Source organism: Melospiza georgiana, chromosome 6, assembly GCF_028018845.1.
Source record: "Melospiza georgiana isolate bMelGeo1 chromosome 6, bMelGeo1.pri, whole genome shotgun sequence".
Lineage (NCBI taxonomy): Eukaryota > Metazoa > Chordata > Aves > Passeriformes > Passerellidae > Melospiza > Melospiza georgiana.
In genome coordinates this window covers 49,038,456-49,062,387 of record NC_080435.1, presented here as the reverse complement: position 1 = coordinate 49,062,387, position 23,932 = coordinate 49,038,456, and the positions used below count along the sequence as shown (strand labels likewise).

The 23,932-nt window shown below is 38.9% G+C and overlaps 1 protein-coding gene across 3 annotated transcripts in view; it reads right to left on the bottom strand.

Moving 5' to 3' along the window:
• PPP4R4 (protein phosphatase 4 regulatory subunit 4) overlaps nt 1-16,938 on the bottom strand; it is a 57,549-nt gene extending 40,611 nt beyond the window's left edge. For 2 of the 3 annotated variants that reach the window (XM_058025787.1, XM_058025792.1), the window contains exons 1-2: nt 16,723-16,938; nt 16,135-16,208 (exon numbers count right to left, since the gene is read on the bottom strand). In XM_058025787.1, the coding sequence (XP_057881770.1) occupies nt 16,135-16,208; nt 16,723-16,836 (188 nt within the window). In that variant the 5' untranslated portion in view covers nt 16,837-16,938. Of the gene's footprint in view, nt 1-16,134; nt 16,209-16,722 lie in introns of those variants that run through there. The other variant, XM_058025788.1, reaches the window with a different exon arrangement.
• Nucleotides 16,939-23,932: the final 6,994 nt, after the last annotated feature.

Genomic DNA, 23,932 nt, shown 5'->3' with positions numbered 1-23,932 from the left:
AAATGTTTATTTCTACAGGATTTATTGACAGCTCTAACAGAAGCTGCCACTTCACCTCAACCCTTGCTGAGTCTCTTCAATCATTTAAAAACAAATTATGCTATGCTAAATCCACTTGCAATTCCTCTGCATGCTATTAAGAAAAGCACATTAAAGGTTAGGAAAGCAACTGTTAACTGGTTTCTGCCCATAGCTGCTTGGCTTCATAAAAAAGTGCTTTCTGTATTTGCAAGAGTCGAAGACAATGGTAAAAGCCTGAATAAGCCTAGCCTTTTAGAATCAAAGCACAAGTCAAACTTCCTACTAATCTTTCAAAAAATTCAAACTTTTTAGAATAGGCTTATAATTCCCATAACAAAAACCTACTAACAGTAGAACACAGACAAATGGTAAACAAAACATACTTTGTACATGAGTTGATTCGTCTTTTTCAAAAGCACAGGGACTGGATCAAAAGAAAATGCAAATATAAAAGAATCATAAAGATACCAAAAAAACCTGAGTACAGAATGAAAGTACAGCATATTAGTACAGCGACTGAATGAAAAGCCACAAGAAAATAAAAATAAAAAAGGATAGAGGGTTTGAAGCTTTTGATCACAGCATTTTCCTCATATACAAGAAAATCATAACTAGGTATCTTAGATATACTTTATCTAGATATCTATATATTGTAAGTAGATAGGCATTATATCTAATAATACAAGCTAAGCTTATGTTCTAAATTGATAAATATAGGAGTCAAAATGTGAGCATTGAAAAATATACCTAAAATTTTAGAAACAATTTTGAAGTTTTAGCTGTAGAAGCAGCTTAATTTCCAGCCAAGGAAATCTAACTGTGACCTCAGAATGACTTTCAACAGTTCATACTAAATTTCTATCAAATTACTGCTCTAAGGACCTGATGACTCAAAAGCAAAAAATAATTAGGAAATTAAGATGAGCAGTGAACTTAATCCATATAAGAGCTAGATTTTCAACAAGTTAGAAGTGGAAAGCTTTGCTGTTTCACATTCTATTCATTATTCAAGGAGTATACATAGCTTCAATCCTCATACTTTCAAGTAATTTGGACTCCTATTTTCAAGTTTACTCATATTTTCAAGTATATTGGACAGCTCCTTCAGACTGATGCAGTTCCATGCATCAGCAATACAGCCTCAAACAGCTGACTCTAGTGCTGCTTTCTCATGTATCAAAAGCAACCATAGATCGAAGGCAGCTTTCTGAGGCAAATACACAAATAACTAAAAACTGCTTCAATTTCAAGCTGTTCCTGATTCATGTTCTGTCAAAAAGAAAAAAGTGCTTTACTTGCTTTATGTTCACTTTGGAAAACAGGATAAAATTCAGCTACTTAATTAAATAGAAGAGTTAGAGTCATGTCTCTCAAACAAACATAACATTTGTTCCATGTTAGAGTGGACAATCAAACCAGGTAATACATTTAACATAATAAATTGAAGTAGTGACACAAATCTTTCAAATTTCCAGCTCTCTGACAGAATAATTTCACTCAGTAGATAAAAACAAGCATTGCATATACAGATAATTAATCCATATCTGCATTCTTTATAAAACCATTATCAGAACACCATCAGAATCCTCCTGCCTACCAGTGGTGGTTTGGCCTGGGGTACAGTTAATTTTCTCTCCAGGGGCTGGTGCAGGGCTGTGGTTTGGACTTGTGCTGAAGACAGGGTAGATTATAAAGAGATGTTTTTGTTATTGTCGAGCAGGGCTTACGCAGAGCAGAAAAGGCTCCATGTTAGGGAGGAGACTGGAAGTGCATGGGAGACTGGGGGGAGACACAGGCAGAACAGATGATCCAAACTGACCAAAGGGATATTCCAGACCATATGGCATCATGCTCAGTATATAAAGTGGGGGGGAAAGGAGGAAGGAGGGGGTATTTAGAATGATGGTGTTTCACTTTCCAAGTCACCATTACACACAACAGGGCCATGCTCTCCTGGAGCTGGCTGAATACACCTGCCTGCCTGTGGGAAGCAGTGAATTTGCTTTGCTTTGCTTGTGTGCATGGCTTTTGCTTTCCCTAATAAATTGTTTTTAATCTCAGCCCACAAGCTTTCCAGCTTTTACCGTTCTGATTCTCCCCTAGTGCGTGAGTGGCTGCGTGGGGCTTGGCAGCTGTCTGGGATTAATCCAAGACACTACTCAATTATGTTTAGGTAACTGTAGTAGTCCTAGTAACATTCCCTATCTTCAAAATCACTAAAATAATCTTAAATAGCCTTCTGCTACACTATTTTTTCCTCACATAGTCATATTACCTTATTTCTAGTCATACAGTTATCCCAAAAAGAGTTTGACGTTCTGCAATGGAAAGAATAAACAAAAACATTTACCAGTAATTCCACCCACATTTACTAAAATTAGTCCAGAACCATCTTTGAAGAAAAGAATATCTCTTTCCTTTGAATGCATATCAAATATGCTTAGCTGCACAGATCTTTCACAGTATATATTCAGTGCTAAGCACCAGAATTTCTGGCTTGTGTATTTACTATGTTGATATCAATATCATTCTATGGAAGAAAAAGTAACACAGAAGAAAAAAAATGTTTAAAAGTATTGATACAATACTATTTGCATGCCATTCCCCTGCCCTTCTCCCTATGGTTTGTTTGTTAGTGAAAAAGAACTTTAACTGATCACTGAAAGGTTTAGAACAATACATTTTTAGGCTAAGTGTAGTATTAACACAATATATTATTTTCATGAACAATACTTTTGTTAGCTGTGTGAAGAGGCATCCATGCAAATGGCTATTGACTGGCAGAATTTGCCATACACACAGCCCACAGTGCTGAAGCTATCAATGTTATTCTAGTGCATAAAGAACTCCAAAGTTCTACACAACTTCCATTGGGCCAACCTCATCTTTACAGCTGTCACAGAAACCATCTCAGTGGGCATTCACTGCGCAGTCCCCTGAAAATAATGAGCTTAAGGCAAACTCTCAGTCACAGAGGGCAAAGAAAATGAAAGTGAGAAAGGGGAAGGAATAACATTTGAGGGAAAATACTCCCAACATCCTTTACCAAAAAGCAGGTACAGTGAGTCATGAACATCTCAAATAACCTATCAAATACTAAACTCTAGTTAGAATCTTTTTCAGTTTATGGGTTTTACGGGTGTGGGACATTATACCCAACAGATCAAAAAGCTGCCACATTCCAACTGTTCATTTAAAAAGACCAAAACCACCTCCTTCATTTAATAAGGAAGATGAGACACTGAAGAAATTTTTACTTGATGCCCTCAGAATTTGCAATAAATATGTAAGATACAAAGATCTGTATATCAACTTTATTGATCTATCTACTCTCAAACACATCATTCTCAAATAGATGGGAAAGTTTAAGTGATCAAAGCACAAGTGTATTTATCCACAATAAGAGTTGATTTTTACATACAAGTATGCATCTAATGATTTATTACAAACTTAAGGTGCAAGTATTTTCTTGCAATACAACAAGCATGCACGGTTCAAAAGAATTAACAAGTAACACTTAAAATACACCTAAGTTTGCTTTACATGATGATAAAAACAAGAAGAAATAGACATACTCTTGGGTTAAAACCTGTAGTAAATAGGTTAATTTTAAGTATCATTCTTTTCTCCATTGATTTAGTGTCTATCAATTGCTGCAGTTGGAAAAAAACAAAAATAAAATTGAATCTTGTCCTGAATCTAACTAACTATAGCCTAACTAACTTCTAGTTTCCCAAAATGGCAGAGATAATAGGTGTTCAAGTCCTGAGCTTTGAAATGAAAGTACATAAAAGAGATTAACTGTTTATAACAGAAAAATTTTGGTGCGAACAGTAATCAGGCAATGACTCATGTTTTGCTATTTAATATGGACATAAATCCTCCCCCTCAAAAAGCTCAGTTACAATTTCAGCAGTGAAAATGGGATCTTTTCTGTTTCTCCATTTAAAGATAGGATTTTTATCTCCAAGCCTGCCCAACAATGTAAGCAGTAATATCATACAAAAAAGTGTCTTAAAGCAGACACCTTTCACATTTCTCTTTTACATATGTTTATTCTGCTAGAAACAATACAATCAACCCCTATTTACAACAAAAATACAATTAGCATATTTAAAGCATTTTATTTCTGTCCCTAGTTGAGCCTTCTCAATATATGCTTGGTAACAGAAGTTACCAAGCAATTTCACTAAGGAGGAGGAAAAAAAAAGCCAGTATATACACTTTAGAAAATCTGATTACAAGCTGGTCAGCTGCACTTCTCATGCAGCACAGACAAACAGTAAATCATCCCATTTTGTAGGCATAAACTACTGCAAGCAAAATGCAATGGTTTTATTGAGTGCAACGCCACTTCTGCTGCACAGCTCTGTCATGTCAATTGTGTTACCAAATGCTTTTATCCACCTGGAATCCAACTTTTCTGGTCTACTCCAACTGGTAGAGAAATGCTTGGATTTAAACAAGCAGCTTTGAACAGGCTTTCTTTAATTGTAGCATAAACTGGCGGCTGCAGTGCTTAATGTTGTTCTTTGTTGTTCAACAATAGCCATGGGAAGCAGCAGGGGTGGGGAGACAGAGAAGCAAATTGATATCTACCCAAATTAATTTACTGGTTTTACTTCAAAAAATGTTGAATTTTTACTAGAGGCATAATTGACATTGGACACAAAGCTACTTGGATAAACAAAAGTCCTCCTAGACTTTCTGTTTATACCTTTTCTCTTGGACTATCACATAAAACCCAGTGGAAGCTTATGAACTTTTATTTAAAGTTGCATTGCTTTGCCATTTAAAAAACAACAAAAAGAGTTATAACATTCTGATTTAAGATAGAATTGGGAAAGAAAAAAAATATTTTTCCCCTAACAATCAAATAGGCGATTTAACTTTAAAAACTTATGAGAAAAATGCCTTAGGAAAAAATCTCATACTGATCCATTTACAAAGTTAGAAATATTCTCTTAAACCAAATGATTCTTGAAAAATGGATAAGGACAAAAAGAATGCATAAATTGCTTTTTCTTCCTATTAGAAAGAATGTAGGACTATGCTCTTTGAGACTGCAGCCTTTCTTCCCCACTACACATCATATTGACTTAGCAATGTGGGTCACCTTCATTTATAGAATCTTACAAACATTGTCAGTTTAAAAAAAATATCTGAAGTCTTACAACAAACCTCTGCTACTATACTCAGCTTGGACTCACACACGCTTAAAATGACGCAATTCCATTCATGCCAGTTCATCTATCCCTGCTTGCACACTGCCTACACCTGACTTTCTTATAGTAAATTCAAGAACAAGTAGAAGAATGTGAAAGTAGGAATTATATAGAAACACTGAGGCTAAATTTACACTGTAGCATGTTTCTGTAAACAAAGCAGCTGCAATTTTGGAATTATGCAATGACTAAGAATGACTGTCTATGTGTAGCCTGTTAGGAAAGGTAACATATAAGGGATAGATGGGCAAGACGTTTCCAACAACAGTGAATGAGTTCAGCAAAGCAGAGCAATTACCCTTGGTCCTGCTCTGAATTGATATGACTGACAAGGAATGACTCAGCTACACTGTGCATGAGAGTTGTACACATTCTCACAGCCCACAGTCACATAACATGGAATAAACAAAACTGCTGCTAGAACAACTGCTACCAAGATACAGGGACATATCCCAGGCCTGGTATTTTTATTTCTTAACATTAACCCCTCACAGGGTAATGTTTTGCAAAGAGAAACATGCAGAAACAATTACCTGAATGTAAAAGAAGCTAAATAGAATAATTTAAATAAGAATACCTGCATCATCAAGAGTCCGTTCAAATAATAACACTGATGTGAAACATCTGGTACCTTCTGCTTGTGTAAAAGTACCAGGCAGCAGCAAAAAAGCCTCAGACAGATGTATCCAGGAGATCTAGCAAAAGTTTTCAAGTGGTTCTTTGTCCCTTTCCTCATTCTGTTTAATTATCACTCTTACACTAGAAAGACATTTTTCTTCCACATACAAGGGTGGATTGGCCATAGGGAATTAGCATTCAAGGCAAAGATTCCATCTTGTCAAAGTTTGGTTTTCCAAGCCTGCAAAGGATACTGTTACTGTTCAGACTGTAAAGACACATCCACAACCTGATCTAGGAAGGTAAAGATTCACTGGGGAGAAAGAGAGGAGAATCAAGATGTAAGAATGCCAGTGACACATCAATTCTCAAAGGGTAAATTTCAAGAAAAACTCAGTTATGAAAAATTTCCATCAATGTGCTTTTGTATTACTGGTGTTTTTTAAAAAAACCTTGCCTGAGGACATAACTGTCTTTGGCTAGAGATGCCAGTTTTGGCCTCAGTTTTTGAATCTGAATTGACCTTCTTATTCAGGCAGAGTCCTATCATTGTGTATAATGAAAACAGTTGGTTCTTTAGCTGTAATAGGAGTTTTATCAGACTATGTCAATAGAAGCCCTTGCTATAGAAATCACTCCAATTTCCTGTTCTGTTTGTCCTCACGAACTAAAGAAAACTTCTCTTATACAAAAAACTGCCCCTAAAAGATTGAATAAGATGTTCCTACCAATGTTGGAGAACTTCTCAATGAATAATATAGACCTCTTTGAGTTGCTTCGTCTCAAGGACTGTCTACATTCCCATTCTGTTTCCACTGTGAAAAAACTTCTCTCTTAAGTGATTAAATTATCCTGGTTTTGTTTCCTGTGACATAGAGCTTTGGGCTCCAAGGCTTGACAGAATCCAGGGTAACTCAGTGTTGGCATTTAGAGTACCAGCTGGTGGAACAAGGAAAAAAACATTAATATTACTAAAGTTAACTCTAAAAATAGCTAAATGAACTATTATACAAGTTTACCCCAGAGAGCAGGATTAATTTGAAATCTCAACAAAGCTATTTCTTGTCTTGTTCCAAATTCTTGTGTCACAGCATATCTGCAAAGGCACAGATACAGGCCCAAGACTGCAGTCCTAGTTCCTGAAGTCCTAAAATTATAATCAGAATTTCACCTCAGTAAAACAACTTCACATAAAGTGTACAGTGTAGCAGTATGAACCAATATATAGTTCTATCCATCTTGTTTTGCAGAGATTCAGAAAAGCTTTTAAAAAGCCCTGAATGCAAAAATATAGGGTGTATCAGCACTAAGAGCCACTCTCTGAAGAGCCTCAAGAGCACTCAGATTTTTTGGGACAGGTAGTGATGCATGCTACTAACCTGCTTTTAGGGAAAGAGCAGCTGAATCAGTACTAACTCCTGTCTCTTCTTTGTGCTAGCAACATATGGAGTCAGAGTGCAGGGCCACAGCAGCATCACATCATGACATGTGAAGGGTTTCCAATGCCTACAATAAAGCAGTCCTCAAAACACTAGAAGGAATTTGCAAGAATGACATGTTCAGTAAATAAGCTATCAGTGGGATGTTCACATTTAGAGGATAGTGGTCATTGGCTCGATGGACATCAATGATGAGTGGTGTCCCTGAGAGGTCCATACTGGGACCAGTGTCATTCAGTATCTTCATTAATGGTACAGACAAAAGGACTGAGTGCTGCCTCAGTAAGTCTGCCACCAACACCAAGCTGAGCTTTGCTACAACATCATGAAGTTTAACAAGACCAAGTGTAAGGTGCTACACTTGGGTCAGGGCAAACCCTGGTATCAACACAGGCCAGGGGATGAACAGATCAGAGCAGCCCTGCTGGGAAAGATTTGGGGGTGTTTGTGGGAGAGAGGCTGGACATGAGCTGACAACATGCACTATGCAGCAGCCCAGAAAGCCAACTGTCTCCTGGGCTGCATCCAAAGCAATGTGACCAGCAAGGCAACGTGACTCTGTACCCTGCTCAGATGACACCCAACCTGGAGTGATGGGTCAGATTTCCTCAGCACAGAAAGGACATCAACATTTTTGAGGAAGAAGGGTAACAAAGACCTTGTCCAGAGGAGGGTCACAACGACAACTAAAGGGATGGAGCACCTCTCCTGTGAGGAAAGGCTTAGAGAATTGGGGTTGTTCAGCCTGGAGAAGAGAGCAGCCTCTTAGAGAAGCCTTACAGTGCCTAAAGGTATCCTACAGAAAAGCTGAAAAAAGACTTCTTACAAGGGCATGTAGCAACAGGACAAACAGAGATAGCTTCAAACTGAGAGCAGGTTTAAATTGAGTATTAGGAAGAAATTTTTTACTGTGAGGGTGGAGAGGCACTGGAAGAGACTGCCCAGAGTTCTCAACCCTGGAAGCACCTACAGCCATGTTGGATGGGGCCTGGAGCAAAGTGGCCTAGCTGAAGCTGTCTCTGCCCATGGCAGGGGGATGGAATTAAACGACCTTTGATCCCTTCTGACCCCAGCCATTCTGTATCAATTGACTAGAGATTTGTGTTTTGGTCACTAGCATACAACAGTCATTATTTTACAGGGTACTATCATGTGAAAGCATATTCAGACTGGCCAAAAATGAACAGCTTGATCTACTCTTTAAAGATTCTGTACCTTTGATGTATTCTAACACAAAATATTATACTTTCCCATCTACATCTTCATTTCCAGAACCTGTCAAAAACTAGTCCAATATTATTATCTCTTGCCAAGGCAGGCAAATGATAAAATTTAAATCAGTATTATTGAGCAAGCATGAGGATAAAAGCTCCTTATGCACACAAAATGTTTTTTTGTAAACACTTGGCAATTTCTAAGGAAGGTGATATAAAGAAGAATTATGATATTTATACATTAATTATGTAACATCAAAAATGAACTCTGCAACTGTTAAACCTATTTATTAAATGCCAGTGCTCATCCAAACAAAAAGAAAAGAAACTCACTCTCCTGCTGGGCAACAGGCTATTTATGTATGGGATCCATCATTGTAGAAAGAAAGAAATATGGAAAATATTTTCCTGGATATTCCTATGTCAAACATTTCTAGGAGAGGATGATAAGGTTTTCCTAGGACAACAGAACAATTTTTAGAAGTTAAAAAAACCCACATATTTTTCAGCTGTGTTTGATATTCAAAAATATATCTAGTTTCTCCTTATGTCATGAGCAAAGATGATCTGAAACACAAATATAATTGACATCTCCAGAGAAGAATTTGACAACACATAAGGAAGAGCTACCTGGTCTCACACATCACAGCTCAGGCAGACTTCCAAATCTCACGCAGAGCTGATCTCCCTTTCATGACCCGGTGAGCCATGCAGGGGTGGTGTAGGGTGTGGGCCTTTGACACTGTTTCCCCCATCTTTCTCCTGGAGAAGCTGACAGCTACCACTTGGATGGGAGTGCTGCTGGCTGGGTTAAAAAGCGCTTGGAAGGCTGGATACAGAGAGGGGTGGTGAATAGTGCTGCACTCAGTTGGCAGATGGTCACTAGTGGTGCTCCCCAAGGCTCAGTGTTGGTGACAGCCCTGTTTGACAACTTCATCAATGGTCTGGACAAGGGGATCAAGGGCACCCTTGGTCAGTTTGCAGATGACACCAAGTTTGGTGGGAATGTCACTACGCTGGAGGGTAGGAAGGCTCTGCAGGGAGATCTGGACAAGCTGGATCCATGGGCTGAGGACAGTGGTATGGGGTTCAACAAGTCCAAGGGTCAGGTTCTGCACTGAGCTCACAGCAACCCCACACAGCACGACAGGCTGGGGCAGAGTGGCTGCAAAGCTGCCTGGTGCAAAAGGACCTGGGACTGCAGGTTGACAGCAGCTGAACAGGAGCCAGCTGTGCTCAGGTGGCCAAGAAGGCCAATGCCATCCTGGCTGTGCCAGCAATGGTATGGCCAGCAGGACCAGGGCAGGGATTGTCCCCTTGTACTCAGCACTGATGAGGCCACACCTCGAATGCTGTGCTCAGTTCTGGGCCCCTCATGACAAGAAAGACATTGAGGGGCTGGAGCATTGAGGGCAACAGAGCTGGGGAAGGGTCCAGAACACAAGACTTGTGAGGAGCAGCTGAGGGAGCTGGGGGTGTTTAGCCAGGAGAAGAGGATTACTCTTCTGTATTATTCTCCACACCCGCCTGAAAGGGGTTTGGAGCCAGGTGGGGATCAGACTCTTCTCTCAGGCAACAAGTGGCAGGATGAAAGGAAATGGCCTCAAGCTGTGTCAGGGAATGTTCAAGTTGAAGATCAAGAAGAATTTTCCTTAGTTAAGGCTGCTCAGAGCAGCAGTGGATTCCCCATCTCTGGAAGTGTTCAAAAATGGCTGGGTATTGCGCTTAGTGCTATAGTTTATTTGACATGGTGGTGTTTAGTCAAAGGTTGGACCCAATGATCTCAGAGGTCTTTTACAACTTTCATGATTCTTTAGTTCATTTTATGTCAAAAGTCTTGTTATACAAACAACAGCTTTCTATCTTTCTATCCTCTGCTCATTTCAACCAGTACTTCACAGATCCAAAGTATACATTCAAAATTAGAGTAACAAGAACTAAATCTAGTTTACTATTGGCAGCAGAGCCATGTATCAGCTGTGACTTCTTGTTTACACTTCATTTATAGCAGCACGAGCAGTTGCATTTTGCTCCACCCTTTGCTGGAACAAAGTATCTGAATATTTTGTTAGAATTAGAATGTATTCTCTAATCTGACTGAGATTGCAGGGCTACAATAGCATCAGTGCTGGAACACAAAAGTTATCAGTACCATGCAGTCACATAATGAAAGGAGAGGTGAGCTTCTCTCTGATATCACAAAAGCTTCTTCCAGCTCAGCTTGACTGTGAAACCAGACACCAGGAAACCCTAACTTCATAAATACCATAAACCAGCCAAAGTTTCAGGCTTTTCACCCCCTCCCAAGCATTCCCATGCTCCTATTCAATTCCTTTGTGCTGGCACAGGTCTTCTTTAAAATATACAAAGTCCTGGACCACACAGTTGATCAGTTTTAAAACTAACCATCATTTCCAGGATTTGCCTCAGGTCAAGTCCCCAGCGTGCTGTGCAGACAAAAGGGCAAACATAGTTCAAACACTAGAACAGGGAGAGGACTGGCACTGCCATCTTCCTGCCCTGTAGCCTGAGAAAGAAACCTGAAATTTTTCTCTCTCTCTTTTTTTTTTAATGCTTCTCAATGCACTACAGTAACTCTGCTCTGTATATTCACAGCTGGCTCCTCAGCTGCAGTTTCAACTCAGCAAATATGATTAACAGAAGTATTTGCACCAAGCTAAATTTAAATAAAGGTATGTGATTTAGCAACACTTTAGGAGTCTACAGGTGCACCTTTTACTTCAAGGTGAAAGACTCCATATTATACTCATTAGTTTATTTGCATAACACATTTAAGGTCAAACAAATTGTTCATCTGTCCAACTAAGTGAATCAGAATGGAACTTTTATAAAACTTAAGTTGCAATTTGAAAAATAAAGGATGGGGAAAATGAAAAAATACTTTTTACATTGATATTTACAGCTTGACAGGAGAGATGGAAGAACTATTTTCCAATATGCTGAGCATTACAGCTGGATCACTTAGCATACCATTAGAACCATCAACTGTATAACAGGAATAGAATAGCAAGTTTTCATGATTATGTAACACACCAAAAAAATTGATACTAAGCAGAAAATCAGCTCCTAAAGTTACATGTAAATGAAACCTTTCGTTTAAAATCAAATTATTTTTAAGTGATTTGCCTGAACCTACAGAAAAATTAAATTTTCCAAAATTAACACCATCACTAAAAACCAGACCAAAAAAAACCATCCACAAGCTTTTAAATAGTAGTGGCTTTGACATTCACAATCAACAACATATAATGCATTAAAAGATGTCTAGAATTTGAGAATGCTCTAGCTAATCAAGGCTAGCTTGTACAATCAAGTACAACTTTTCTTCTTGTTGCTGTGGCTTTTTTAAGTCACCATAACTTTAGAGGCATTGAATTCTTTCCAGTCTAGACAGAGTATCTATTGTGTCTTCAAGAACTGTGTTAAATGTTTTAGAAAGGGATTGTGTGGTTTTCTACACTGATAGATAGGATCTCTCCAAAAACAATGGTTTTGTTCCTAAAAGGGTGAATAACTCAATCTTCCACCTTGATAACTTATTATTACTATGTTATTTTGAGTAAGACACAAATGTCAAGGTCTGGAAGTTTTAACACTAAGCAGGCACAAATGAAAAAAAAAAATGTAGCTGAATACAAAATCATACAGTACACACAACAATGCAAAAGCCCTAGGGAAATCTATCAGAAAAGTCCTCAGAAAACAAACCACCCTGCAGTGCCTATGCCAGTAAGCATCCAGAACCAGATTCTCATCAGGCAAAGAACACCTGCTTTGGGCTGTATACCATAAAAGAGTGAGCTACAGCAAGACAAATCAATATAAGCAATAACACCAATGAAGCATCAGAAAACATGGAAAAACTAATTACAGGCAAAAATTCACAGCAGGAATGAAAATTATTGTCCCCAAGCTGCTTATTGCCGCTGTCGTGGTAGAGGTCACAATGCCCTGAGGTGGAATGCAAACTACTCAGTTGCTTCAGAGTGTTCCAGCAGCTCCTCTTAATCTGCTGACGGTTTTATGATCAGCCATCAATCCTGACACTGACCCGGGCTGAGACACACAGCTGTTTTGCTGTCTTTGTTCTTCTGTTGGGCCAGCATCATGCAAAGTGCAGACAGAATACAACTCTTCAGTGCTTCCTGTTAGAGGCTCTAGAAACCACCAAACACACAAGCTGAAGCTCTAAAACATAGATCTGAGACACTCAAATGCCTCTCCCTCCCTAAGTCCCTAAACCCATTTGGTTTCAATGAGAAGTTCATAAACATCCCTGACAGTCTGGTCTAAGGAAGCCCAGTTCCTCTACCAGAATCAAGGTTAAATGAGATTACAATAAATTACAGTCCACTTTGTTACCACATTCTTATTAAATTAGAACTTGCTCAGTCTAACTGCAGAATGTTACCTAATTAAAACTGAGTATTCTGGGAATCAGTGGTTTAAAGCAGTAGTTCACTTACACTCAAGTCATATTAAAAGTAACCCTAGCCACCAGGAGAGCTGCTACAGCCTCTCCTTTTGCTTGCAGAACTGTTTCTATATCCACATGATGTAGTAAATCAAAGAGTTGATTATCTGACAATTAATGCAACCAGAAATTATCAACTTTACCTAGATCATCTTATCAATCTACCTCATTACAGAGTTATCTGAAAAACAGTACTAGCAGAAAAGGGGAGACTGAAAGCAAGGACATTCACTAGCAATAATAACGAGAGAGAGACTACCTTTTCAGGATTATCAAAATTACAATTATCACTTTAGAATATGAATGAAAGAATGATAGGCAACAGCAAAAAACCAATTGCAATGAAATCATGTCTCTATGGACCTAAAATCTCACATAAGATCAATATATCAATGTACTCACCACATGTTAAAAACATTTTTAGGTATATAATTACACCACACTTAAGAGAACACAATGAACCAAAATTTACAAAATCTGTGACCATACATCATGGCTAGACACAGACAAGACACTGTGGAAATACAAAATGATCATTAGATGGTTACAAATATATACTGGATGAGTAAAGCAATTAACTTTACAATGTCAAGTACAAGTCCACACCAGAAACTGTATGGTACTACTGGCAAATGAGAAGCAAAGAACACAAGAAATGAAAAGAGAAGAATAACTGATGAAACTCTGAAAGTTGGAAAATTAATACCTTCTCATATATACAGTTAGCAAGAATCAGTCACTGGGGAAAAAAAAGAAAATCTATCTTCTCCAACTTGGATCTCAATGTACCCATTTTCAGACCACTATAGTAAAAGACTTCAGGAGCAGAAATCTTCTAAAAACAAATATCTAACAAACATACAACAACTCTGCATATAAGGAAATTGAAGCTCAAGAGTGGGGAGGAAAAGCTGGAGGCAGGTTTTAAAAGGAAATGATGTGAAAAGAGAAGAAAGTAGCTGAGTTTTTTTGTTCAGAATGAAAGCCTTTAAAACATGAAGACTCTTTCTGAACTTTCCCAGAAAATCACTAGTAAACATTAGCTGGAATAGAAAATTCCAGCTAATGAAAATCACTAGTAAACATTAGCTTTGCTGTAGCATACAAAGCTTTTACCCATTATTAATCAGTTCCATTGCACTGTACAAGCAACCCTGAAGATACTCACCTCAGTAAATTTAAAATCTTCAACTTGAAGATTAGGGTGCAATAAGTAAATGACAATACAAAAACCATTATGACAAAAGTAGTATTCTGATGTTACCTGTAGATATTTAAGATGAGAGATCTGCTTTGTATTATTGTTCTTGTATATTTTAATGTATGTGGAGATAACACAATCCTTTCCAAATGGGAAACAACAGAGGTGTCCTTAATAATTTGTTTCAGCCTCAGCAATGCTATTTCTATAGACAGATTTCAGAAAAGGCAGTGGCTTTTTTGGATAAGATCAAGGTTAGTCCTACATAAGGAACAACCTGCATAAGGACAGTGAATAATGCATTTGTGTGAGAAAATGAGGCACAGAAAGACTGGACTGGCACTACTATCAGACAGCAATAGGCAGGTATATTGTATTAAAACAGATTAAAAATTCCTGACAAGCCAAAAGTACATACTCTTGTACCTTATATAAAAGGTACTACTAGGTTACAGGCAGCTTTTTAACTCTGCTTTTACTCCACTCAGTACAAGGACAGCAACATGCTATTCAACAGCAACAGCTTCCACTGGATGACTGTATTAACATACATGCACAGTAAGGCCAGATTACAAAAACCATATCAAGCAGAGTTGAAGGTTCCTTTCAGCAATGAGAACAATGCAGAGGGAAAAAGGAACACTTCCTTAAAAGAAAAAGAATGTTATGTCTCAAACAGCTGCTGGAGTAGAGAAAATCAGATGAAGATGTCAGGAGAAGGTCAAGGCCACGTTGAAAAGCAATTGGTAAGATGAAAGCTATGAATGCCATTTAAAAAGGCAATTATCTAGTTAAGACATATATGCTGGAAACATGGATTTTTAAGTGGAAAAGAAGCAAAGAAATTTGCTACACACTGGAAAAGAAAAAAATCATCTATGCTGGTTGTTGTAAGGTAAAACCCAGAATGGATACATATCCTTTCAGTGATATGTACCACATGCAAACTGTTTCCTCTGAATTTCCCTGCAGTCAACAGACTGCTTTGATTACAGCAACTAAGAGCAAAGCAAGTTTTAAAAGCCTCTATTTAATAAATTTCAGTAGTCAGTATCAAAAGCAGTATCAGTAGTCAAAAATGATTACTTACAAATACTGCCATGCAGCCCAAAAAGAGAAAACTGTATCACCAAGAATATCTACTCTAAATACTGAGCACAGGCTTAGACTAGAAAAGCACTTAAAATAGCAGAATAAGCAAACTGAGAGTGAGCTGCAGCTGGTTCTCCAATTACTAGGTATTGTTTAAAAATGCATATTCAACTCAAAATCCCCCCGAACATTTGTACTCTCAAAGATTACTTACACAGTAGTTGAAAGATCCATACTTTAAACCACCAAATTTAAGTTATTCAAATATCTGCAAATAAATATTTTCAACAAAAAGGAGGAGGTAGGATGATGAAAACCAGAACAGAGGGAAGTATTAACACAGTATTTTCTACAGTAATTCGCAAGGACTATAGAACTAATGTATAGACAACTCAAGTTTTCTCTTCTGAAAGTCCAAACACACACAGGATGCTAGAGCAGCTCTGTTACCAGCCTGTGTTAACTGCCCATGAGTGAATATTTGGAGTGAGTATGAACTCCCTGAATTATTGGTATTAATAACATTGACACTCAGGGAATGTTGCAAAATCAACTACAGGGGGAAAGATGATTAAGTACAACTCTGTGCTGGTGAGGAACATATTAAAAGATCAGAAATTCTTATACATGTACACAGACACCCCTTTATAGGGTGATTTTTTTGTGAATTACAATACCTATTTTCATCTTGCCTATATGCTTAACATAAGTTGAAGGCAAAAGAACTACTAATAGACAGAAAATTAAAGGAGTGAAGAGTAAAACACTAAAAAAGCTGTATGTAAACACAATGGTCAGCAATGTTTCACAGCAACATTTTAGGAAATACCTGAGTAGATAAACAGCCCTTTCAATATCACTGAGTTCTTCATCAACTGTCAATCTTTCTATTTCTTCTGGTGTCTGTCAAGTGTGAAATAGAGATTATGAGTTTACAATGCCTGACTACTTCACTGTTTTAATCTTAAAACAACCTGGTTCTCCCCACATATACAGGGAGAGCTTCATGAGTAATCTGAATTTATTCATGAAACCTCCAGCCAACATTTCAAATTCAATCACATAAATCTTTCACCAGGAAAAGACGGAACATCAGAGAAGTACAGTTTCAAGTCAGACACTATCACTATTAAACAAGTTGCATATAATTCAATCTGAAGACACAAGCTAATCTATTTGTTCCCATCTTAATATTCTTATACTGAAAACATCAAATCCCTGCTACATAGAATTCGAGATTGTTTATTATAAAATGACTGAGAACGTTTCATATCCTGGTGCTGTTCAAACAAACAAACAAACAAACAAACGCAAACAAACGCTAGAAAAACGGTCTATTCACTTATCTGTGCATAATTAAAACAGACCCAATTGAAAATGGATTTTAAAGCACCGTTCTTTTTCGAGGTATATATACCTTCAGGCTCCTGCGTACTGGCCTCTCTATAATAGTTAGTTCCTGCAGGTCTTCTATGTATCCAAAAAGACTGCTATGACTAAAATCCATTTTGGAGAAGATTATTGGGCGCATGTAACAACTAAAGCCTTCGGCAGCCGTCGCTGTCCCCGAGCCTCACATCGCAGCGCGGGCGGCAGGAGCGAAGCCCCGGGGCGCTCCGGCGGCCGGCAGCGGCCCCGGCTGGGCGCGCACACTGCGGCAGCGCCGCCGGCCGCCACCCCCGCCCGGCCTCCTGCCGGCAAACTTTCCGCTCCGCCCGGGCGGCCAGGCGGCGGGGCCGGCGCCCGCAGCCCCGAGAGCCCCCGCGGCCGCTGCTGCCTCGGCGGGCGGGAGTTTCGAGCCAAGTTTGCCCTCGTCGCTGGCCACCCCCGTCCGTAGCGAGGGCGCGGGGACCGCGGTGCCCCCGGGCGCCAGAGGGGCCGGGTGGAGCCCTCGGCCGCGGGCTCGCTCCTCAGCGCCGGGGCAGGAGGGCAGGGCAGGGCGAGGAGCGGAGCGGAGCGGAGCGAAACAGCCCCGCCGCGGTGCCCGGGTGCCGCCTCCCCGCCCGCCCCGGGAGGAGGGACGGTCGCTGTGGTGCAGTGACGCTCCCCGCCCCCGTCCCGCGGCGCAGCCCCTCGCCTCCCTCCCGGGTGAGCGCCACAGCCCCCGGCCGGGGCAGCCCCAGCGCCGCCGAGCCGGTCTCCGGGGCAACGCGGCGCTACCGCGGCCTCCACGGGCAGGGGCAAGGCAGGGCAGCGTCGGGCGCGGCAGCGCCGGAACGCGCGGAGGCGCGGCCTCCTCAGCGCCCGGCCCGGCGGGGCTGCCCGGCCCCCTCAGCGCCCGGCCCGGCGGGGCTGCCCGGCCGCGGTGCGGCTCCGGGAGCTTTCCCTCGCACAGCGGCAGCGCCGCGGCCGCTGCTCCTCGACCCCTCCCCTGAGGGGCGCCGCGTTCCCTGCCAGCGGCGCTGGGAACCCCACCAGTGTCGCCCGTCTCGCCGCTGTGTCACATCAAATTACACTGGGGAAACTGAAAACAAGTGCTGTTTTTAATGAAAAGTCCAAACCAGGTTCCTCCCCCAATGAATTATATTAATGTTAAAAAGAAAAAAAATACTTCTTCGGCAGTAAACTGTGAAACTCTGACGAATACATGACTTACACTCTCCATAAATTCTTACTCCTCACCTTTTGCATTCTAGACCCATATTATGCACCACTCACACTCACAGCAGCAGCACAGATTCCAACAGGAATAGTTTTCCTGATAAATGCAGTTAGGCCTTGGATGCCTTTACCATTTTGGCTCACAAATGTGGATTGCCTTGGGGGCTAAAGGGAGAGTACTTTTTTCAAAACAAAAGTATGCTAATTACCTCTGATTCATATACAAATAAGCATGGATAATCTTTAAAAACTTAGTAAGAGAGCTTCTTTTGGAGTGCGTAAGTGATGCAAAATGCATGCAGGACAAGAATCATCATACAGAGTTAGACTCAGCATTTACTGACATAAGTAATTCACCAGACCTCTAGACAGTGGCCTTTGCAATGGTTACACGAGCACATCAGTCACACTGAGACCAGGAATTAAAAAAGCTGTAAATATTTCACAAGGGCTTGTTTGAAGGGGTGTGATGGTTTTTTATCCTTGGGAAATGCCCACATGACCAAGTCAGTTTTGTTGATAAAAGATTAGAGGTAATTCCAGAAATTGTAAATATTATATGATACTATGTGGTATATTGCCCAGAATTGTATTAATTTTTATTCTATGACTGGCAAGTACCTCAGCTTTTATCTAGCAAAAAATAAACATTGTCCCCTATGTATTACTTTTCTGTATACCAGTTAGGCCAAATCCTGTGCTTGGACAAACCAGTAAAACATTAAAAATTAGAGGATCTTCATTAATTTCAAATGTACAACAGAATTATTAGCAGCAAAATCTAATCCAATATACATATAAGTAATTAAAGTGTTATGTAATAGCAAACCAAAACCATTTGGAATTTTCAAGGTATGATGATGAATCAAAATAAGAAACACTTTTTTGAACATCTCCTTTCCAAAATCTTTTTAACCAGGGATCATCATTAGACAGAAAATACAATAGCTGTAACTGAACCTAAGTCCTCTTCGAGTAGGTAAGGAACTAGATCTATGAGAGGAAATAAAAAACAAGTTTTAGACAACGTTTCCTCCTTAAATATAAAATCCTGGCATGCAGGCTTCTGCCACTGATAAGTATTAGCAAAACATACTGAAATCCCAAACACAGTTAGGAAAATCGTTTTGCAAGTTCCTTCACAGCCAATCTGTGGTTATTTCACCTTGCAAGTAGTTCTCATGAATCATAGATATCGTCTGAAATCAAAGGTATTTTCTTCTGAATGCCTTGAACTAGTAACTCAATGAAGTTTTCAAACAAGGAATTTCAGAATTCAGTTTTACAGACTGAATAATACAGAGTTTAAATATGCAATTAGGCTGATTACTCATGTTACATTTTATAACATTTATTATAAACTTTGTAAGCCACTAAGGAAGAGAGTTTTTTCTAAATGTGTAAACATTTAGAAAAACATCTCTTCCTTACTGCCTTTAAAAAACTGTCCTTCTAACTCAGTCCAGGAAACACTGAGCAGACATGATTCCCATTAACTTGAAAATATGTAGATATGTCAAAAATACCTACAAATATCCTGGAAATATGAAAATAGAATTAAGAAAAAATATTTTTTTCCACTAAATATAGTACTGGACTAGAATAAACACAGAAGGAATTAGATTAAATATAAATATATCTCATTTTGAACCATACATTTGACAGAAAACATAAAGCTTGCATATTTTGTTCCAAAACCACATACACAAAAATGAATCCCCTCTGATAGTAAACCTGCAGGCAAGTGGTCTCTCATTCTCATCTGTGACTAAAGTCAAGTATGACTTCCTTTCCAGTGCTGCTGCTTTCAGCTCCTCCCTTTTCCATTCCTCTCTTTTCTCAAATAAAACTCTACTCTCAGCTTCATTCCAACCTTGTCATAGCTATTGTATTAGAATCAAGAGCTATTTCATGCTGCTTTAATGAAGTCCAGACTGAATTGGAGCCTTCATTTCAACACAGGGGCTGTGTAACCTTGGAAAGACAGTACCAGGCTGATTTCAAATAATCCTTTCTTGAGGAAGACAACTGCAGTGCACCTGGGAAAGTGGCACCCATACCTAGTGGAAGAAGAGAGAGAGTGTTATTCCTGCCTTCTAAAGCAATGAGCTCTAAATTCAATGCAGGTGAAGATAAAAACAAAAAATAAAAAAAGACAACATACATAGAAGGACTTTGTAACTGAAGGATTCTTCAGGTACTCTGACTTTACCTCAGGATTCTGGGGTGAAGTGATTTGTCAGGTTGGACAGATGCACAGTTCTCCTTTGCTACCCAGCAGTGAGGTGTCTGTCTTCTGGAAACTGCTCTGAAAAAGCTGTATTTCTTACCATACCTGTTACATGTACCAAAAGAATCTACCAGTAAATTAAACTATTCACAGAGAAATTGAACACTTGTGAGGTCTCAGAATGCATTGCAATGCCTGAATCAGCTGAAATATGAAGGAGCTGAGGAACTGGTTTGGGGGATACAGAAAGACATGCCAAGAAATGCTTTCAGGCAAAATGTGCGTGCTCCTGATTAAGACTTGGAATTTCTCATGCAATAGCCAAACCAAAAAAGAAGGAAAAATTCAGCAAAGTATTTTTTAATTATGTTGAGAAAAAAAACTAAAAAACCCAAAAAAACTACATAATTCTTCATTTCTCATTTTCCCTAATTTAACAGTCCAAAGAAAAAATAAATACCACTTCATAATGCACACAATGTAGGTTATGCACTGTGTAATTACAATTCTGCTCAGGACTCAGCACCTGAACTGTGCAGAAGTTCAGTTCAGAATTTTGTCTGTTTGCCACCACTGAGAGACAGCCAAAGCTGCAGCAGCTGTTGCTCACCATTTCCAAATGAGTGACCTCTGACTGAAATTGGTTTTTACAGTCCACCAGACTCTTAAAAAATGCAATTTTGATGTTCAATCTAATCCCTTAGCCTTACAAAACAAGGTGGTTTTTATTCTATTTGTACTCCAAGTAAAAATGTAGCCATGAACAGTGGCTCTTCAGGAAATCTCCGTGTCAAGGCAAACCTGTACAAGAACAATGTAAAAGAAACATGGTCAAAAATATGTATCTACTTCAGAACACTGCTTGGAATGTAGCACACACAAACCTCAGAAGGAAAAAGATATTATTTAGTGTATTTTACAGTTTGTTGCTAAGAAACTGTTGCTTCATTTCACTATTGTCATTTGCAGAAAAACTGTGATTGTTCTTTTGCCATTTTGGTCATCTCATTGTAACAGCTATATAAATAAATGGGTTATAAAGGGAAAAGCACTGAATTGTGTTCCATGTGCTTTCATCTGTAGCCTGGTCTCCCATATTCTTTCTTGTAACTTAGTTCCCTCCAAAAATATCTAAGAAATCAAATAGATTATTTTACAAGAACACAGAAAAGATCCTTAAATTGATTTTTATGTAACATATAAAATCTGCAAGATCACAGTCATTGTGCTCACCCTTTCTCTGAAAACTAGGAATGTGCTCCTACAGTGTCTCATCTGCTGCCCTCTGTCCAAAAGGAGTTGAAAACACATGCAAAAAAATAGAATAACAACAGAGAAAACAGAAAGTGTTGTTTTTCTTCAAATCTTCCAGCTATCTGTATGAATTTTTTACTGGCAGTAGGACCTAATACCCAACTACTTTACAAAGTTTAAATGAATGATTTTCTGTTGTAAAAACTGGCTCTGCTATATGCATAGGAGGAAGCTGATGAGTCCAGTTCCTTGCTATGACAACCATGAACACTGTCACACTCATGTCAAATATTATATTAAAACTAACAACTTTTTGTCTTCAAGTATTCTTTACTCATTAGTTGTCATAGAAACTTAAGATTTCCTACATAAAATTACTGTTGGTCAGTTTACCAAGTTTTTTCCTACGTTAGTGTCCTTTATTCTATTCTTCCTTTCCTGGTATGTAAAGACTGCAGTCATATCTGCTCTCATCCTGGATTTAATAAACTAAACTCAGAATTTAGTTTTCAGTCCTAAAACAGTCTCTTCATTCTCCTGCCCACCCTAGCAAATCCCTTGGCATCTGCTGCAGTTTGACTTCACCTCTCTTGAATTAAGGTGATCAGAATATAGTATTGAAAATAAAAAATATCTGGGAAATAATGCCTCTTGCAAAGAAGGAATATCTGTACAAGAGTTAGTTTACCAAATATACTACATTGGCAGCTCACAGTTAATCTTGTGGTCAACTACTACTGTCAACCACAGTAACCTAAAATTAATTAAGTCCCATCTTAATGATATACATTCTCAGGACTTACTTTAGCTGAATAGTGCTGTACTTTGGATAATACAATTCATCCAATTATACTGGTCCTCAAGGTCCTTTCAATCGGCCTTGATATCATAACTCCCCTCTGTATTAATAACTGTGTCATCAGCAAATTTAATACTGTATAACACTTATTCATTAAATAAGATTAGTCCACAGGATTTTAAGAAACTCAAGCAAACTCCATATAGCTGATAGGTTAATCTATCAATATACACACCAATGTGCTACCCCAAAGGAAACATACATTTCCCTTCCTCTTTAGCCAGCTTCATTCCCCTTGAAGTTCTGTCCTATTCTTTTTTCCCCTAATAAAAATATGTTGAGGTTGTCCAAGATTACATGCACTTTATTTCTCTGCCCAGAAAACCAGTTACCCTCTTAAGGGACATGGCCTGATTTCCCATTTCCCCTTGGCTAACCAATACTGACTTTTATTTAATTTCCTGTTATCTTCATAACTTCCTTTAGTATTCTTCCCTTGAAGATACATTCTGAAGTATCTACCGCATCTGACTGCAATTGCAACCATTCCAAATGTTTCTCTCATATTAAATGGAGTTGTCTTTGCTAGTCTTCAATCACACAGAAAAATCTTCACCTTGATAAATCTGTACTTGAAGAAGTCTTTGCTACTAGAACTAAACATGCCAGTACTCTTAAATCTCATCCTTACAGATTATCTTGTTCTCCTGGCTTTATGAACACATTCTCTGAAGGAGAGCATAATGCTTGACAAAAGTAAGAAATGCATTTGTGAAGTTGGAAGAACAAACAGAGAAAAAGTAAAAAAAGGCAGCACAGGCAAAGGAATATATATTTTCAAATGAGGTTTAACAACAGAGAGTTATTTTTTCCATAGTGCTATGCCATAAGATCTTGTCAGTCCTAGAACAGTATTCCAGAACTTCTGAAAATGACAACAAAGCCTTAAGCCCAAGAACCAAGGCTTTACCTTGCCTCTCCAGGACCAGGACAACAAGCCTCAGCTGGCTGCATGACAGAAAAGAGAGAAGAGCAAATTTTACAGTCTGCAAGGCACAGGAGGCATCAGGTCCCCCACTGGCCAGCAGCTGCATGTCCTTCAAGTGCACAGAGCACTGTGAGTATTAATATAAATCACAGTACTGTGACATTCCTTTGGTAGCAGAAACAGCTATCCAAATCAGTAATTAAGCACATACTGACATTCCTGCAAGAGACCAAAAAAAAAAAGGGGAGAGAAACCAAAGAATTTGATTACTAAGTGAAAGCCTACATCAGTTGCTGACATGCACATTCAACTGTTCCTGGTGCTGAATTCAGCTACATGAATCCCAAAATTAAAAGTACTGGTCAAAACATTCTCTGGCTTACACTTCCTTAGGAGAATTCTTCCATATTTTATAAAAAATCAAAATATTATTTGAAAAAACATATAATATCTATTATGTAATACTGCACAGTAGGGACCAAACCACCATCCCTGGGCTACTATCTGCAGGAATGTAAATTTACAGCTGGGAAGAACAGGATCTGTTACCAGGTAAAGTTCTGTAATGAGGACATCAAACCCTTCAAGTTCTCTTGGGCTCTCAGACATACTGGCTTAAATACCTAGGAAACTATTGATAAAATAACAAAATATGCATGTGCTGACATGAGTTATGCAAACAAATGACTTATTAATACAGGTTATTATCTTCAATTCACAATTTCCTGGTATTTAAAGAACTGTTGATCTAAAGA